At 45.3% G+C, this 19,790-nt stretch overlaps 1 protein-coding gene across 2 annotated transcripts in view; it reads right to left on the bottom strand.

The window, feature by feature from the left end:
• The window catches only part of Nos1ap (nitric oxide synthase 1 (neuronal) adaptor protein), a 274,383-nt gene that overhangs the window by 66,761 nt on the left and 187,832 nt on the right, over positions 1–19,790 (bottom strand). For both annotated transcript variants that reach the window (NR_154593.1, NM_001109985.2), the window contains exon 3: positions 8,504–8,596. Coding sequence is in view for 1 of the 2 variants with exons in the window: in NM_001109985.2 (NP_001103455.1) it covers positions 8,504–8,596 (93 nt within the window). In the remaining variant the exon portion in view is untranslated. The remainder of the gene's footprint in view (positions 1–8,503; positions 8,597–19,790) is intronic.

Below are 19,790 nucleotides of genomic sequence, written 5' to 3' on the forward strand. Positions count from 1 at the left end.
TGGCTCCTCTGCAAGAGCAATAGCATTCCTACCTGCTGATCCATCTCTCCAGTCACCACCTCCTCCTGGCTTTTCTTGTTTTGTTTTGAGACAGTATCTCTTGTAGCCAAGGGTAGCCTTGAACTTATACAGAGCTAAGAATGACCTTAAACTTCTAATCCTCCTTCTTCTGTCTCTAAAATATTACGATGATAGGTCAGCAGGACTACAACTGGTTTGTGTGGTGCAAGAGATCAAATCCAAGGCTCTGTGCATGCGAGGCAAATACTCCACCAACTAACCTACATCTGTAGACCCTGCCCATTGATCTATTTAAATAGGCAACTTCTGTATAGCACTTCCATTTGCATATTAAAATTAGCCTCCTACTTTAAAGGTGAATGGGGAGGCTGGGGGGGGGCAAATGATTTCTCTCTAAGGGAAATAGTCCATCTTATCTTCTAAACCCTATTCTCTTTGTTACTTATGATGAAGAAATAAGAATGGGTTCCTCTCCACTGCCAGGAAGGTCTCACTTCCAACAGAGAGTAGCGATGACGTGCCCGAAGAGGTTCTGTTTGAGGACTGACTGGGGTAAGTGTGCCTGTCCCATGATACAGCTCCTTCATTCCTTCATGTACTTCATTCCTTCATGTACTTCATGTCAAACCGCGTGTGGAAAGCCCCAGCATTTGTCTTTGCAAAATCTCGTACCAGGAACTATTTTGTGAGATCTGCTTCAGAGGTAGGACTGCTTAGAAAAAACGGGACGAGAGAAAACAGTCAAGAGTAACTAGCAGCCTGGCCCTCCCTCCTTCTGAACATCAGAAACGTACATGGCATCTTGGAAGTCCTCTCCTGAACCCGGAAGCAGAGGAGGAGTATTTATTGAAAAAACTTGTTATCCCTACTAGAGATCACAGATAAGCTCATGCTAAAGCCTGAGGTTTGGTATTATTTGCTGGACACCAATGGGGGCTTATTTTAAAATAAAAATAAAAGGCCCAGCAAGGTGACGTAAACATAGGCTATATAAACTCCGCTTGACATATTCTTCATGCTTCTAGGCAAACAGTTATTAGACTGAAAATAAAGCTGTCTCCCGCACTACGCTCAGTCTATGGCTCTAGGATACTGCATTTCAAAACTGAAGTGCTAATGAATTCCCATAGTGCAGGAGATCGCTTGTGTGGCTATTGTTAATCTAGCAGAAAATAAAGTCATACACAATGCAACGGCAAGACAACCATCTTTTACCCAATGCCTTGGGAAGACACCTGTCTAAACAATCTAATGGGAAGGCACCCGTCTACATCAGCCTTGGTCTGTGGATTCACACTCTTGTCCTGGCACTAACTACCTGGTGCCCTAGCTTTCATCCGCTCTTGCCACATCTAATCAACTCGGGGCGCTCATGAAGCAGCTCATTGCTGAAGTCCTTCTAAATTGTGGTTCTGTAACCGTGAGAGCCTCCTTTTCTTACCCTGTTAGATCAGAAAGCTCTTTGTTTCCATAGTAACGCTACCACTTGGACAGAAAGATAATTGCCTTGTGAGGTGCTGGCCTTGTGATACAAGTTAAAGACTGGATTTGGCAGAGGATGTAGGTAGGTTAGTGGTCGAATGCTTGCCTGACATGTGTAAGGTCCTGAGTTCAATCCTCAGGTCTGGAACAACAACAAATGGGGGTGGGACAAGAGAGCATCCGAATGGTCTTCACAGGGTATGTGAGGATCTAAGAAGGATGAGTCCATCAGACACCACTAGAACAGCGTAGGTGCTCAACGCCAGTGGATGCTATGATTAGCTGCAGGTCCCATTATCATCTTTGTGGATAATTACTGCTGTCACTTTGTTCCCTCTCTTTCTACCTTCCAAAGCAGATAAAATAACACGCTAGAGAAGACATAGTCCCTTCCCACGAGAAGTTCACACACAGCTGGAGAGAGAGAGAGATAAATTATTCTAATGTGGGGATGTGGGGATGGGAGGAAGTATAGTTCAGTGGTACAGTACATGCTTAATATGAATGAGGTGCTGGCCCCTCTCTAGCACCCAGGTTACAACAAAACAACATTAATGCAATGTTCTAAGAGCTGTACACGGATCTTATATGTAAACGTAGTGCCAGTAGAAGTAGATAATTTGGGGCTGGCAAGACAGTTTAATGGTAAAGGCATTTGTTACCAAGCCCCCTCCCCCACTTCATGTGTACACACACAAATTTGATAAAAAGGTTTTTAAGAAACATTTAATTTGGGGCTAAAGTCAAACATGCTGTGGAAGCATAAGGGCCTGACTCTCGATTCCTAGACAGATGAAAGATAGATAGATAGATAGATAGATAGATAGATAGACAGACCAATTGACTGATAACACACACACACACACACACACACACACACACACACACATACACAAATGCAATATTTTTAAAAAAAGAAATAGCTATTTTAAGGTTGTAGAGAGGGCTCAGTCAGGAAAGTGTCTGGTATGTGAGCATTAAAGACCTGAATTTTGATTCCCAGCACCCATATAAAAGACACTGAAAGTATATGCCTAGAACATTAGTGTTGGGAAAGCACATGCCTAGAACATTAGTGTTGGGAAAGCACATGCCTAGAACATTAGTGTTGGGAAAGCACATGCCTAGAACATTAGTGTTGGGAAAGCACATGCCTAGAACATTAGTGTTGGGGAGGTAGAGGCAGGGGACCAGCCAAATGGAATCTATGAGTTCTAATATCAGGGAGAAACTATATCTCAAAAATAAGGTAGACAATGATAGAAGATACTCAACATTGACCTCTGTACTCCATGCACATGGGTACATACCTACAAAACATACACATACAACACACACACACGCACACACACACACACACTCTCCACCCACCCTGCGCCCCTCTTTCCCCACTTGTGTGTGTGTCTCTAATGAGAAGGACCATGTCTTCTCTAACATGCTATCTCATCTACTTTGGAAAGTGGAAAAGGCAAAACCAAAACAAAGCCACAAACCACATAGGCATACCCATAATTCCTCAATGCATCTGTCCCATAGTTCCCAGAACATGGTGGATCTATGGTAAGTACTGTTCATTAGCATGTTAAAGCCACCTGTCTTCACTGACAATCTGTCACCTTAGCGGATCCCAGCACAGTTAGTGGTTTACTGAAGAAATCACATGGAACCTAGCTGTTTAACAGAAAAATCCCTTAGACGACGATCAAGGTTAATCTTAGGATTCTACTCCTCAGCACACGGTGCTGTAGTGTGATTCAGGGATTATAACAAGTAACCATGATTAGATACATGAAAAAGATAATTACTTGGGCCTCCTTGAACATCGAAAATGATGTTCTGATTGGAGGACATCAAAGCAAAGCCAATTATCTTAGCAACTGAGCTTATGATACTAATTCAACTTAAGATTCATTATCTGCTGGCATCGGTTCAGGAGGAGAGCGTTCCTAGATGCTTGGTAACAAAGCCAAAACGGTGGTTCTTACCCAGCAGTGAGATGGCTGCATCATAGCTCGCTACGTCCCGAGCTAGTGGGAAGTGTACAAAGATCTGACTCTCCTGGACAAATCCAACTAAAATCCTACTTTGATTACTCTCTCTCTCTCTCTCTCTCTCTCTCTCTCTCTCTCTCTCTCTCTCTGTGTGTGTGTGTGTGTGTGTGTGTGTGTGTGTGTGTGTGTGTGTGTAAAATGCTTGCACATGTCAGTCCCAGGTGTGTTATTCCTCAGGATGTTGAGACAGGGTCTATCCCTGGCCTGGAGCTGTACAAGGAGATTAGGCTGGCTGCTGGCAAGTCCCAGGGATGCACCTGTATCCATTGCTGGGTGTGTTCATGTGGCACATGTACATGTTTTACACGTGTTTGGGTGAATATGTGTACATCTGCATATGTGTACACTGTAAAAGTCCAGAGTTGACGTCTGCTGTTGTACTCCATTTACTGAGATAGTCTTTCACTGAAGCTATAGATCACTGACTCCTGTCTAGCTAGCCAGGACCCCTGCCCCCATTTCCCAAGTGTTGGGGTTACAGAAGCCAACATGCCTGCCTGGATCTTACCCAGGTGTTAGGGATCTTGAACTCCGGGCTTTACACTTAGAGAGCAAGCTCTTTGTCCACTGAGCCCTCTCAAGACTCCATGTTCAGCTTCACTGGTTCTGGGGACCGAACCCAGTAATCTCTCCAGTCCTTGCTCAGCCTTAAACTGACATATTGACAGAAAAGGAGAATGGCGTGGTGACCTAAAGAAATACCTTAAGACATCACTATATCCCACTGCTAAGTTCTACTGGATTTCAAGACCCCCACCACACACAAATAGCATTCATTCATCCAGCTAGCCAAGTGCCACAGCTAATGAAAACATACTCAAAATGTCTAACCATCCAGGAAAACGCTGAGCTCACAAAGACAGCCCTGCCCTTCAAAGCTCACTGAGAGGTAGGGGGCCCTTTAAAAGATGTCTCCTCTGGTGGGAAGAACTTCGCCATTGATCAGTTATAGATAATTTGAAGACAAACTGGAGTTTTGGGAGTTGTGTGACCTCAGAGTGTCCCCAGAAGACTGCAACAGTGTGGCCAACCTTTAGTTGCTGACGTCTGTCTGCTTTCTTTGCAGCCCATTCTGTTGTCAGAGGCTTGAGTACATTCAGGTGACCTGAATTTATATACAAGCTTTAAAAAGCACGGCTCCACGGCTCGTGCTGAGATCTGAGCCGAAAAACTTACAATAATCCCCCCTAGGCCAGCTCTTCACTTCATCGTTAAAGGCTCAAAATGAGTTGCTCAGAACATATGCTGGGAAGGGTGGCACCAGGACCAGAACCCAGGTCTTCTTGTCTCTGCCAATGGCTCCTTCTAGCATGTCACACTGACCCAGTGAAAACCAAAATGCTTCTTGCAGGAGAGGAGCCAATTCAGCATCTTACAAGCTTGTTACTGAGTATCGGGCAGGATTGCCAGGCTGCACATAAGCTGTGTTGCTGCTCTGCCTATGGTAAGCTGGCAAGAGGGTCAAGCCTCAACTGTGATGGCCACCCCAGCACCCAAGGACTGCTCCACTTCCTTGTAGAAAACTGAACATTTACATGGGAGCCCGGCACATTCTTCTCAGCTCTGAGAAGGAACGTGTGTGTGTGTGTGTGTGTGTGTGTGTGTGTGTGTGTGTGTGTGCCTGAGCTTCGTGGCAGCACTCTCGGCTACCAGGACGGTCACGTGGGAAGCAGATGACAAAAAGGCTGATTACTGCGAATGCTAATGTGCATTCATCTGCCAGAGGCGGCAGGATATGCACACAGTGATTAAAGGCATTATCCACATCACAGCCCGGGCCTGAAATGGACACCAGGCGTGGGCAGAGGAAACGAGATAGGAGGCTCCTCTTTCCCAAGCTGGCAAGGGAAGAGTCAGATCCAGGACTGACCTGCCACACAGCCTCCTTCCTGGGGCAGAAGGGCAAATACTAGAGATTACCAAGCATGCAGTTTTAGAGTGAGTCACAGGTCCCCAGGACTCCCTCAGGGGACATGCTCTAGTTTAGCTTTCATGTACTTAGGGAAAGATGGGGTGGCTTCTCTCCCAGGTAACACCTGGCATCCTGCCGCCCTTGTTAGTGTGGGATCTAACCTATCTTCCAATACATGATGGAGCTGGCACCACACATGGTACTTGATACAAGGGAGTGGGGTGAGATGGGAAATAAGACTATCCTTTAAGGACAAGACCTGAAGTCACTCCACAGTGGATGATAGCAGGGTTACACTAAGTTATCCAATGGGGACATAATCATTCCCAGGGGCCTAACTAGAGGTAATATGCACAGTAGGGTGGTGGCAAGATTTTGGGAGTGTTAGCCATAGATGAACAGAAGTCTTGGTCAGAACTGTCAAATAGACTTGAGGGATTGTGTAATGATTTGCAGATGCTCGGCCCAGGGTGTGGCACTATTAGAAAGTGTGGCCTTGTTGGAGTAGGTGTGTCACTGTGGGTATAGGCTTTAAGATCCTCATCCTAGCTGTCTGGAAGTCAGTCTTCCACTAGCAGCCTTCAGATAAAGATGCAGAACTCTCAACTGTGCCTGCACCAGGCCTGCCTAGATGCTGCCATGCCCCCGCCTTGATGATAATGGACTAAACCTGTTAGCCAGCCCCAATTAAATGTAATCATTTATAAGACTTGCCTTGGTCATGGTGTCTGTTCACAGCAGTAAAACCCTAACTAAGACAGACTGTATCCCCCAACAAGGTCATTATGAACCTTGGTTTTTGGTGGTGCCAACATTCCTACTGTAAAATAGGCAGACATGGTCCGCTTTGGTGCCCACCCAGAAGCCCGTACTAATTTGCCTTCTCATGTGGTTTGTCTCCAATTGGTAGGAAACGGGTGCTTGTCAGGATACTCACTGATCCAGGAGACAATTCTATTTCAGAGTAGATTAAGAAACTATTAGTGCAGTTTATACATCTACCACCTTAAGCTGGTCAATGTGACGTCGCATCCTGAGGGTCATAATTTTAAAACTGTAAGTCTGGATACTTTTTAAGGTCAGAGGAACAGGTTTATTACATATTTTTTCTCCTTTTTTATTTCTGACAATTTCTTGCCTATATACCATATACTGTGATCATAACCACCCCCATTACCTTCTCTTATCTCCTTTCCATTCCTCTTTCTTCCTAGCTGGTCTCTTTCTACCCTCGTGTCCTGTTGTTTCTCTGTATAGATCCTGTGCAGGCAGCCCCAGTTGCAGTACGTTCCTGATTTCCTTAACTACATCACAACCTGTAGATTTCGGAGCAATCTTCTCCATTCTTAGTCTCCTATGATCTTCCCACCTCCTTCTTCCACAATGTTCTCTGCCTGGATTTTGTGGCTTGAAAGAGTAAATAACTCAGCCCCCTGGCAAAGGTTGAGGAAAGTCTGTGAGGGAATCACCAACCAAGGAAATGGCCACAGTGGCTGATGTAGGGCTGTTTGTGACCAAAGCTGTGAACACACCCTGTCACCTGGGAAATATTCACAAATGATTTTATCAGTGGAGGGTACTGAGCCTCCAATTCCCCTCATGGCAAAGGCTGAGAGAAGCCATCTAACACACAAAGACAGAAACCAGTCTCCCTGAACCAGGCACATGGGCTGCACTGGTTTCTCCAACTCCAAAAATATATCTTACTCAAGAGAGCATCATTGCACTTATAATTTCAAGCCCAGAGACTTAGTAGACATCCACTCGCTTCATCAACTCTCTTACTCAAGAGTTCCCCAGAGGTAGACACTCTAGCCCTCTCCACAGCTATGCACGATGTGCAGATATGCGGGGTTAGAGAGGAGGCACTTGGGATGTCCCTGTGGCAGCAACTGTGAAAGAAAGCCACAGGCCACATAAATGGGGGCTGCAGTGCAGCAGGGCTAAGTGTCATCCCAGGTGGCTGTCTCCACTCATGTGCTTGACACTTGTTACTAACTGCAGGTTGATCTCTATCCAAAACATGTAACACTAGTAAGTCCCAAGAGTTCAGAAGGTTAGGGGAGGGGATGCTAAACTGAGACTATTTTTATAGACTTGGCCAGTCTGAAAAGCTGAACTCTGAAATGCTCCAACATCAGAAACTTTTTGAGCACAGACATGACACCCCAACAATGTCAACTTCCGAAGCATTTGGGATTTCAGTTGAGGGATGCTAAACATGTATCACTTAACATGGAAGCACTTCCCACTATTGGGACTCAGGTAGACCAGCTGCAACAAGCTGCTTGTTTTCTCGGGCTCAGGAGGCTGGAGCAGGAGAACAGCAAGTTCAAATTCAGTCTAAGCTGCAAAGTGAGATCCTATCTGCACACACACACACACACACACACCACACACACACACACACACACACACACACACACACACACACACACACACCACACACACACACACCACACACACACACCACACACACACACACACCACACACACACACCACACACACACACACCACACACACACACCACACACACACACCACACACACACACACACACACCACACATACACACACACACACACACCACACACACACACACACACACACACACACACCACACATACACACACACACCACACATACACACACACCACACATACACACACACACACCACACATACACACACACACACACCACACATACACACACACACACACCACACATACACACACACACCACACATACACACACATACACACACACCACACACCACACACACACACACACACACACACTTAAAGGTAAAGGTATTCAAATGGAGAAGAGGCTTTGAAGATGAGGACGTTGGGAAATGGCCCATAGGCTATGAGTTATTGAGACCCAAGTCCCACTAGGCCACTGGCCTCTGCCTCACTCTGCTCCAGCTGTGGCTTAGCAACATGACTGCTAGTCAAAGAAGAGAGCAGGAGACAATGTCCCAGAAGGAAAAGGTATCCCGTGCCTAGTTTTCCAGCTTCCGGTTCAGCCACTCACCTTTTTCTTCTTCTTCAGAATCACCTTGACACCGTCCACAGAGACCATGATGCTTACTTTCTTCTTCTTGATGTTCTTGGCTTTAAACTCATACTGCAAAGAGAGAAGAGAAGAACGGGTTCAGCTTAGACTAGCCCGTCTGCAGGGCTGCAGCCTGCCTCTGACCTGGCTACAGGGCTGTGGAGCTGTGCAGTGGCATAACAAGCATCTTTGGGGAGGTATGAGCACACGGACAGTGCAGGGAACGTCCAGGGGGAACCCTGACGTTAGAACAGGGGCCTGTGTAGTCATCAGTTCCCCGACTTGGTCATCACTGAGGACTAAACCGATAGACCTAAAAGATCCTAAGAAGAAGGACATAAGCCACTCACTCCAAAGAGATACAAATAACAGCCTGCTTTGAAAGTCTCCTCTATATACCAAAATCTTCCCTCAATAATCCATCCTGCCATTTAACGACTGTCAGGCAAGTACTTCTTGTGTCTAACCAAATGCTGCTGACAGTCCATTCCATCCCCAGTGAAGATTAAGTGCCTTCATACCAGGGCTTTTTACACAAGGAAAACAAACAAACAAACAACAACAAAAAACAACCCTGAAAATTCTAAATTATTCTCTTTTATTCCATCTCCAAATCTCTTTTCCTGTGGGTCAGTCTCTAAACTTCCCCACAGTCTCATCATTCTGAAGACTGTCAAGCTGGAAGGTATCGGGAGGTGGGGGAAGGGGCGGTAAACCAGTGATGATGCTCATACAGCGCGAATTGCCTTATACTTCCATGTTACCCCTCACATTTGAAGTCCCGGGCAGGCTGTTCTAACCACCAGTGTGCACTGTTACAGAACACTCACTAGGCCTACCCCTCAAGTCTTTCCATTATGTTTCTCCAATCATAGGCATCCTTTATGTTTGTACAGATGTTTCTTTCTAGTTGGTCTAATCCATCATCTCCCTTAATGAACTTCATTGTGTGTACTCCTCCAGTTTAGTTAAACCATTTGAGATGCTCAATGCCTGTAATTCTAGCACTCAAGAGGCTGGAAAGGGAGGGTTGACATGAGTTTGAGGCCAGCCTGGTGGATACAGAGAGCTCCAGGCTCACCTGGACTACAGAATGAGACTTTGTCTCAAGAAACCAAAACAAGAACATATACAAACACTACCATTTGGTCTCCATCTTAGTATCACCACATAAACACAATTCCCATGGGAAGTTCTCAATCAAACATTTACGATACAGACTAAAGTAAGCAATCAGGAACCTCAGACTCAGAACCAAGACCTCCTACTAAGCCAACATGTAGGCCTGCCTAAAGGCACGTAGTTCCTTGATGAGTTCCTGAAAGTCAATGATTTCAACAGTGAGTATGTTGATAGGGATCTAAAGCATCTATTCCACTGGAAGGATGACATAACCCACACTGAAAACCTTACCAGAATCAGACAGAGCCTCCCTTCCGTGGCCATGCCCTCTAGCAGTCAGATCTCAAAGGATGCCAAGGTGGGGATGGAGCTCAGTTGGAATGATGCAGGAGGTGTGGTGGTACACGACTGTAATTTCAGCACTTGGGAGCTAGGGGCAGGCGAAGCAGAAGACAAAGACCTTCCTATATTAGAGAACAAGTTGAAGCCAGACTGGGCTTCTAAAGCCACTGGCTGAACAGATCTGGTGACCTGAGTTCCATCCCTCGTACTCACATAAAAATGGAGGGAGAGAACCAACTCCATGAAGTTCTCCTCTGACCTTCATATACAGGCAAATACACAAATAATACATGTAAGTAAACAAAAATGTTCCTGTTGTCTACAGTCTGTCCCTTCACCAAATTTTTGGTAATCATTGTTATTTTGCATACAATGCTGATACCTCTTAACTACCTGCTTCTTATAGACATGGCAGTATATCATTCTTTCTATTATCAGCACACACTATGGATCACAGCTCAATAACCCCTAGGTATCAATACCAGACATCTCTCAGTCTGACGACCCCATCCCCCAAGCCCCAATTGTTCTATTCTGTCCAATTACTTATCATGAGGACATGGAAGAAGGGCAAACCTGGGCAGCAATGAGAGCCAAAGTCTACTTCAGCCAGAATCAAAGCTATTGGAGAATGAAAGGAAAGAAGAGGGTGGTATGCGTGTAAAAGGACGGGATGGCGTCTGGCTTGGGACTGGATCTCAGCTGTATACCGCAGTGCCCTCTGCCTCTGCAGCATGCGTCCCTGTGGTGGGACTGGGGGTAGGACTGGATCTGCTTAGCAGGCACCTGGGGAAGGACTCCAATTCCGTTTCTCTCTGGACTGCAGCATTCTGCTCAGCTGCAGGCTGGATGAACTAAAATGACCTTGGGTAAGAAAACAGCCACGGCAATTCATAATACAGCTGACTTTGGCCTTGTGCCGAGCAGTCGAGGTGAACCAGCCACAGTTCCTGACCACGCCTGCAGTTACCTCCGCTTACTTGAACTTGAATAAACACACCTTCCAGCTGCACCCCTTTCTGAACAAGTCCTGAAAGTTAAGGCTGTTCCTGAAGCCACTCTCAGGCTAAAGAGGCATGCCAGTAAACTCTGGCAGAAGCTAGGGGCACAAGAGTTAGAAAGACCCAGGGAAGGGTAACACATGGCCCACACAGGTCAGTCTCAACTGAATTTCTGTCATCCTCTCGGATGTCACTTTAGCATTCTCTCACACACATGTTTTTCCCCCCTTTTAGAGCAACAAAACTAAAGCAGAAATACCAAGTACCTACTTCTGCCAAGTACTATGCAATTTCCTCTTCTTTGTGTATGTATGGGTGTTGGCGCCCATACGTATGCATGCCTGTGAAGACCAGCACTCAACTTCAGGTTTCATTCCTTGGGAGAGAGCTGCCTTTTTTTTGTTTTTTGTTTTTTTTGTTTTTTTGAGAAGAGGCCTCCCAGTTGGCTTGGAACTTGCTGATCTGGTTGGCTGGCTCCTGAAACCCAGGGATCTGCATGGCTCTGTCTCCTACATGCTGGGATTGAAGCACATGCCACCATGCCTGACTCTTCTACATGAGTTTTGAGGACCAAATTCAGGTTCCCATGCTTTCAAGGTCAAACACATTGAGCATCTCCCCACCTACAGCCCCACATTTAGGTAATTAATTGAAGTTGGCGACAGCTCTTTCCTATCTGATCCACTTCTCTGGTGGGTTAACTCTCTCTGGGACCAAATACAACCCATCAAGAAAGCCTAGAAAGAGGTACCGGGCTAGCTCCTTGCTGTGTTTCTGAATCTCGCCTGTATTTTTACAGTTTGTTTTTTGATGTTTGGGTATGTCTTTTAGTTCCTCCATCTTCAAAACAAAATATGATAACTCTGGTGGAACATGCCTTTAATCTCAGCACTAAGGAGACAGGGGCAGGCAGATCCCTAGGAGTTCTAAGTCATCCTGGTCTACACAAAGAGTTCCAGGCCATCCAGGGTTCCATAATGAGACCACATCTCAAAGACAAACAAACAAAACCAAGCCAAACAGAACAACAACAACAAAAGCCAACAAGCAAAACAAGACAAACCACAAAATATGTATGGGGCCTGAGATGACTCAGTGGAAAGGGCGCTTGCCATCAACCTAGCAACCTGAGTTCAATTCCCAGCCCCCACACGGTCAAAGGAAAGAAACTCTACGTCAAGTTATTCTCTGACCTCCCTATGTGTTCTGTGGCATCTGTAAGCACACAAGTATGCTCATACTGCGAACATACTCACGCATGCACATGCGCTCGAGAGCACACACAGAGACACAAATAAATCAATGTAAAACAAAATGAAAAACAACAACAGCAAAGTCACAAAATGGAACTAAACTTGGTTACAGTTGGAAAGCACTCTCTGCCTTCACCACCGTGCACACACTTGCTCCGATACACAAGGCTCTTACAGGTCTGTGGGCACAATGACTTCACACAAAGTGATACCCCATTTTCTCCCAGAACTGTGACATTGGTAACACAGGTGCTTCTTCTAATAGCTGGCAGGATGTTCTGGAGTCCTCCAAAGTGAGAAAGGACGAGAGAAGCAGCAAGCAGGCCTCCAGGTCCCATCACAGCTGCTAGCTGCTGGCAAGGGCTCTGAGCATTGTCACACTCTCAGCTCTGACTCACTCTGCATTATCCCACCTGCCTCCTGATGTCCCAACCACTTTCCACCTGCAGACTCAGAATGAAGCTGCACCTCTGCTGGGAACCCAGGACATGAAAGCCAAATGCTTAAAAATTTATCATTATGCCATTTCTTTACAGGGCAATCACACTTCAGGGAGACAGGTATGCTTTCACGCTCATTAGCAGGGAAACGAATGGATTTGAAGAGGAGAGGATAACGGGGGACCATGGGAAGAGAGAGGAAAGGGGATCTCAAAACCAAGTCCTCCTTTTCCCCAGACACTGCTGTGTGCTCTGAAGTAAGTGCTGCCCGGGCAAGCTGGCTTGGAGGAAGCACCTGTGTTCCTTGGGACAGGAATCCAATGTGTTCAGGACTTGCCAGGGGCTGAAGGACAAACACAGTGACTGGTGCCACCAGCTGTGGGTTCCAGCCAGCATCAGAGTACATGCCAACAGGCCCGGCCTCCACCCATGGTGGCCTGACTGTTTTGATACATTCACTCTGCTGGCCACATCTAACTCCTAGGACCTAACATTTGAGGGAACCAAACAATACAAAGTCCTGGACCACTAACCACACAACACTGGAATGTCCAAGCAAAAGTTTCTGAGGTTCAGAAACAAACTTGGGATCTTTTATTGGAATAAAGGCTCGAGAACTTAGTGTACTGTGTCAGTCAGGGAGGTCCAGGAGGGAGAGGCTGGCTTGAGGATGTCAAAAGGAGTCAAGAGGAAGCCCTCGAGAAGTGACAGGAACAAGAAGCTAGAAGCCACAGCTGCGTCCAAACCTGAAGCCTGGCTCCTGAGCACCTGCTGATTCCTAGACCTGCCTCCTACAACCATGTGTCTCGGTCTCAGTCCAGGAAACTGAGGAAGGACAGGTGGTCCAAGAAGCAGTTCAGCTGCAGGGTGAGTGAAGCAGGTGACAGTGACAGCCACTGAAAGAACAACCTGACACTGGAAAGCGAGGTCCCAGAGCGACTTCAGAGTCAGGGACAAGGTTAGGGCCACTAGACGCCCCACATCACATTCACAGCAATGTGCTGCTCCCCGACAAATCTGTAGATGATAATACTGAATTTTTTTTTTAAACAGATGCTATTTTTTCACTTCTTAGGTCACCTTGATAACACATACTTCAGTCCTTCTCCTTCCTACAGATGCAAGCTATGGGCTGCTGAGGAGTTCAGTGTTCATGGGTGACTTCGCCAGGAAGAGGGAATCAGTTTGCAAAGGCAAGTGAGGACTGGCTTGCTGGGCAAGCTCTGGGTTTGTTTTCTTTCTAGAGCAGACCGTAGCTCTGCTTTCTGTAAATGGCCAAAGGATGCCTCTCTACCACCAACTCTACTGTGTGTGTGTTCTACACTTTAGTTTTTATTTGGAGGTGGGGGATGGTACAAGATAGGGTTTCTCTTTGTATAAGAGCCCTGGCTGTCCTGGAACTCACTTACTTTGTAGATCAGGCTGGCTTCGAACTCACAGAGATCCTTCGCTTCTGCCTCCTGACTGTTAGGATTAAAGGTGTGCCTTGAGACAGAACCTGGAGTTCACTGTTTCAGTGAGACTAGCTAGCCAGTGAGTCCCAGGGATCTTTCTGGCTCTACCTCCCCAGCCTGGAATTACAGATGTGAACTGACATGTTTTCTCTTTCTTTTCTTTGTTATCTGAGTGCTTGAGATCTGAACCCAGATCCTTATGTTGGAACAGCTAGCAATTTACCTACTGAGCATCCCCCAGGGTCCAAGCATGAAAATTATGCTGGTGAATTCTGGCAGTGCTACCAGCAGTCATTTACCCTGTTTTAGTTTCCTGAATACAAGCACATCTCTACCACAAACTGTGCATAACTCTGAAGAGATGGCTATAACATAAAGGGTTTTCATGAAAGACATCTGTTCTTACTGATAGTTTAGTAACATCCATAGTGATGTTAAAAAAAAAAAAGCCAAGTGCAGCCAAGTTCATAACACTATCATTCACAATAGTCAAAAGTTTGAAGCAGGAGCTGGTGAGATGGCTCAGTGGGTAAGACCACTGACTGCCCTTCTGGAAATCCTGAGTTCAAATCCCAGCAACAACATGGTGGCTCACAACCATCCATAATAAGATCTGAGGCCCTCTTCTGGTGCATCTGAAGTCAGCTTCAGTGTACTAATGTATAATAATAATAAATAAAATCTTTGGGCCAGAGAAAGCAGGGACTGAAGAGAGCAGGGCCAACCGCAGCAAGCAGGGGTCCTAAAAATGCATTCTCCAACAACCACATGAAGGCTCACAACCATTTGTACAGCTACAGTGTACTCACACAGGTAAAATAAATAAGTAAATCTTTTAAAAAGTTGGAAGCAACCTGTGTTGGTAGATGGATGAATGGACACCAAGTGTTATCCATCTTAGACAGCAGAATACTATTCAGTCTTAAAGGGAAGGCAGTTGTGCTATGTGAAATAAGCCAGTTACAAAATCACAAGTATTTCGGGAGTCCACTCTTACCAGGTTCCCAGGATGGTCAAATTTTTTAGATGCAGATGGTGGTGGGGTTGATTGCAGAGACTGATATGTGGAAAATGGGGATATTATGGGTTCAGCTTCAGAGAGTTGTATTAATTTGGGAATTTTTTTTAGAAACGAATTCACCTCAAGTTATATATATATATATTCCAAGCTCACCTCAAGTTCAAAGTCCTCCTGCCTCAGCTTTCTGAACATTAGAATTACATCACAAAACGGCTGGAACTGGACGGTGGCAGAGGCTGTTGTACGACAATACTCACCGCTGCACAATTTTAAATTGAAAAATGGTTAAGATGGTAAGTTTTGGGTACACATCCTTTACCACAATTCAAAGACACAAACCGGGGTGATCTCGCTGAAACATCTGTAACCCCACGGACTGTCAGAGTTGACTTGGGTAATTTGGCTGGTATGCAGGGTGTAGAGTGTGAGTTCCCTTGCTAGACCTCCAAATATGTTCTCAAAGACCCAAGACTAAAAGCCTCACATAGCAAACAGAATTCTGCTCCAAGAGAGTCTACTTTAACCCCACTCACTGAAGATACTTCTGCACCCAGCATGCAAGGCAAACATATCACCCGCTTCCACCCTTCCACATAATTACACCTGTTAATCTCTGTGGTGGTTTGAATATGGCTAGCCCAAGGAGTGGCACTATTTGGGGATGTGGCCTTGTTGGAGTAGGTGTGTCACCATAGGTGTGGTCTTTAAGACCCTCATCTTAGCTCCCTAGATGCGAGTCTTCTCATAGCAGCCTTCAGATGAAGATGTGGAACTCCCAGCTGCGCCTGCACCATGCCTGCCTGGATGCCACCATGCTTTTGCCTTGATGATTATAGACTGAACCTCTGAACCTGTAAGCCAGCCCCAATTAATGTTGTCTGTGTGAGACTTGCCTTGGTCATGGCATCTGTTCACAGCAGTAAAACCCTAACTAAGACAATCCCCATGCCTAGAACGCTCTCCCCACACCATCTGATGGCCAAGTCCTCCTTATTCCAGAAGGACCTGCTCAGGCTTTGATACAGGACAGATTTTTTTCAGGCTGGTGCCCTTTATCACAAAACCCCACAGAGCTTCTCCACCAGCTCAGTTATTACAGTTAACGCAAGCCTCTATTCTCCACCCAATGTAGGTTGTTTGCTTTCTGATTTCTAGCAAAGGTCATACCTTCGTTGAGAGCAAGAAAATATGATTTACATATATTTTTATGAAGAAGACAGCACTGGGCCCCAGCGGGGTGATATACTAAGGTCAAACAAGTGAGCAGACACAATGAACAGTGGTTATTCACATAAGAAAAGAGGGCATATTATACAAGGGTAAAATAAGCTCTCTGGAAGTTAAGGGACAGCATGGATGGTAAACCATGCATTGAGGACTTTTGTAAGTGCCAACTTAGCTGGGCTATAATTGCAATATTTGGAGATTGTGGTAGGAGGTTGGTGAGTTAAAGATCTGCCTGGGCTACAGAGGGAGTTCCAGCCCAGCAAGGGATACACAGGGTGACACTGAAAAAGCAACCCACCAACAAATGAAACAAACAGGACCGATCATCTTTAAACCGTCTCTGTTACACAGTGTGTGGTTAAGAGACCTTCTATGCCCATTGCATTCTTTTGCAAATGAAAAACTTCAGACCTGCCAAGACTGGGCAACAAGCATGATCGCAAGTTCAAGGCCACCACGGGAACACACCAGGTTTAAGAACCTTGAGCTAGGCATGGAGGATCTCTTAGCACCCAGCTCCTCTCTGGTTCAGCTCCTGTACATATGAAATGAGAACCTGAGAGACAGAGGCCTGAGAGTCATGTCATGACACTGTTGTACAGCTTGGTGGCCTGTAGGATTCAGTTATAATACATCTTAGAACCACCAGTGAGATGGAGACTGAAGTAGACTCCAGATTTGCTCTGTGGCCAGTTTATGAGGATTCTTGGGGAAGCTGGAAAGAGGAAATGATTTTTTTTTTCTCTACCAGCTTCAATTCTATCACAACTTACTTTAGCCACAGGCAGATAAGGAAAAAATTCCCTAGGCTTGAACTCAGTCCCTATAAGGCTTCCATTTTATGTTTGAGAAATTGAGCAGTTTTGATGCAACCAGAGTTTTTAGCATTCTAATAAAAAGTTACAACTTTTCATTATTTTAAGAGAACAAAACAAGATATAAATAATAATTTCTATAATCTTCAAAATCCATAAAAGAGTGTTTAACAGTGAGGTTATAAAAGGTATTCTTCATTTTCATGGCATCTAGATTTACAGATCAGCTCTGCAAACCAAGGAGAGCTAGCTAGGGTCAAGCTCTAAACTATTCATTGCAGATAAACAGGACAGCCAACAACAAACAGCAGGAAAGGCGGCAGACCTAATCTCAGGGATTTGCACTCAGGGGATCTGGTAGAGGGACCAACGTTGCTATTCTTTTGTTTCTCATGTGAATGATGGTAAGACAGCAGGACCCAGTCCTGTCTAAAAGACACAGTTTTACAGACACACTGTAAGTATATCTAACTAGAGTTGCCTATTGGGTGAACATAAATAAAGTTAATTTCATGTTAGAGCATCAAGTGATGATATCTGTCAGGTGCAGACAGTTCTATTGTTTGATTGAACACTGTTGGGCTGTTCCTCCATTCCTGGCCAGTTGACCAGGTAGAGGTAATGAACTGATCCAACACTCAGCTGTTATCTTCTCGGTTCCCAGGTCAAGGACTGTAAGAAACTTTCATCATTTCTAAAGCCCCTGGGCCAGCACCAACCACAACTTCATTTGCACAGAACCCATGATTTTGGCTAAATACATAACTTTCTGATTGCCAGGGGTAATGACTTACAACTACAATCTAGTATTTGGTGGGCTGAGGGAGGAGGGTCACAAGTTCAAGGCCATCTTAGGTAACATAGCAAGTTTATGCAGGCTGAGCTTCTTAATTAGACCTAGTCTCAAAAACATAAGAACCAAGAAGCAAGGTGTTGTGGTATATACAGCTGTAATCGAGCATTTGGAAAGCAGAGGCAGGAGGATTGCTCCAAGTTGGAGTCCAAAGGCTTGAGGTGTAGATCAATGGCACAACACTATGTGTAAGCCATTGGCTTCAATTCTCAGCAGAGGGGATAAAAAGGAAAGAAAAGGGGAAAAGGAAATGAAACGGAATGAATACAAAATCTGCTGCTTTTGGGAACTCCAGTCTAGCCCTCTGATGTCAGGTAAGAGATTTAAACAGCCACTAGTGTCCTGTACATTCCAGTCACAGGATTCACTGCACTACCACTGCGCCATCATTGACACCCAGACACTCTGCAATGACACCTAGAGACTTCACTCCAGCCATAACAGGTCTGGGCGACATTTAGAAGATCCTTCTCACAGCTATCTCAGATGATCACTTACAATTTGCTTCTTCAATTGATCCAGAAGGATCACCCCCCTTTGCCCGTGACAACAGTGTGCTTGTGTGACCAGACCTGTAAGCAAATCTCTCACTTTTACCACTACAAGGTGAGCAACATGCTCCCTGCTGTGATGGTCAGCTTTGCCTCAGTCCCATAGTAGAGACCCAGCAGGTCACAGACTGAAATAGCTAAGACCCTTATCCAAAAATAACCCTTCCCTCCTTTAAGATGTTTCTGTCAGAGGCTTTTAGCATAGTGATAAGAAACTCATATCCCTAAGCCAAAAAGAAAGAAAAAAGAGGTGCCTTGGAAGAAATCAATGTATATGGGTCATACTTATACTACTGTTTATTATATCTATTATCGTAACAGCTTAAATACAAATTCTTAAGGAAGGATCACTGAGGTTCGCCATCATGCATTTTTTAAACCAAAGGCTGCTAAAATCATGACTAATACACTGGAAGTAAGTCCTGCTACATGACAGGTGTCTGGTGCTGTGCACGATCATGTGTGTGCATGCACACACATAGACTCTGAGCTTCTGTATGTCTGTAAGACCTCACTTTAAAAGTTTCTAGAGGAAACCTATGTTTGAACCATTTCGATTCACAAAGGTTGACCTAGGTTTTCTTCACACAGATGAAGAGAGCTGGTATCCAAGGCCGATAAAAGACTTCCCTCCAGGTCCCTCTGCAGAAAACCCAAGCCTGGAACTCACATCTCTTGATACTTAGCTTTGTCATTGTTGCCTGACGTCTATCTCTTTCACTGGCTCCATAATTTTACTTCCTCAAGGAGATAAAATTATTCATTAACATCTCTATTTATCTAGTGTATGTTTAACAAATGCTTTGATGTATATGAAACCCTATCTTAAAACAGGAAGCAAGAAAAGGAAGAGGACCTAACTGGAAATTATGGGGCCAGCGACATTTCTAGTCTCCTAGGTGGGAAGCTCTCCCATCCTCCCCACTTGTTCTTCCCACCCCAATAACACAGCCTGACCTCATTTCTTCTACTGCTTTTCTACCGCCTTCAATGCTCAGGAACACATGCCAATGACCTGGGGAAAGCACAGAATACTAACAAGGTCAGAAAAACACAGTAAAAGGACCTTCTGAACATAGATGGCTTCCAGGCAGGACGCAGTCAAGTTCGTAGCTGTCGGAAAGACTGAGAAGGTGGGGGAGACGTTCGTCCAGACACAGATGTTTTATGGGTAGGAGGCATTTGCA

Source organism: Mus musculus, chromosome 1 (assembly GCF_000001635.26).
Source record: "Mus musculus strain C57BL/6J chromosome 1, GRCm38.p6 C57BL/6J".
Classification (NCBI taxonomy): domain Eukaryota; kingdom Metazoa; phylum Chordata; class Mammalia; order Rodentia; family Muridae; genus Mus; species Mus musculus.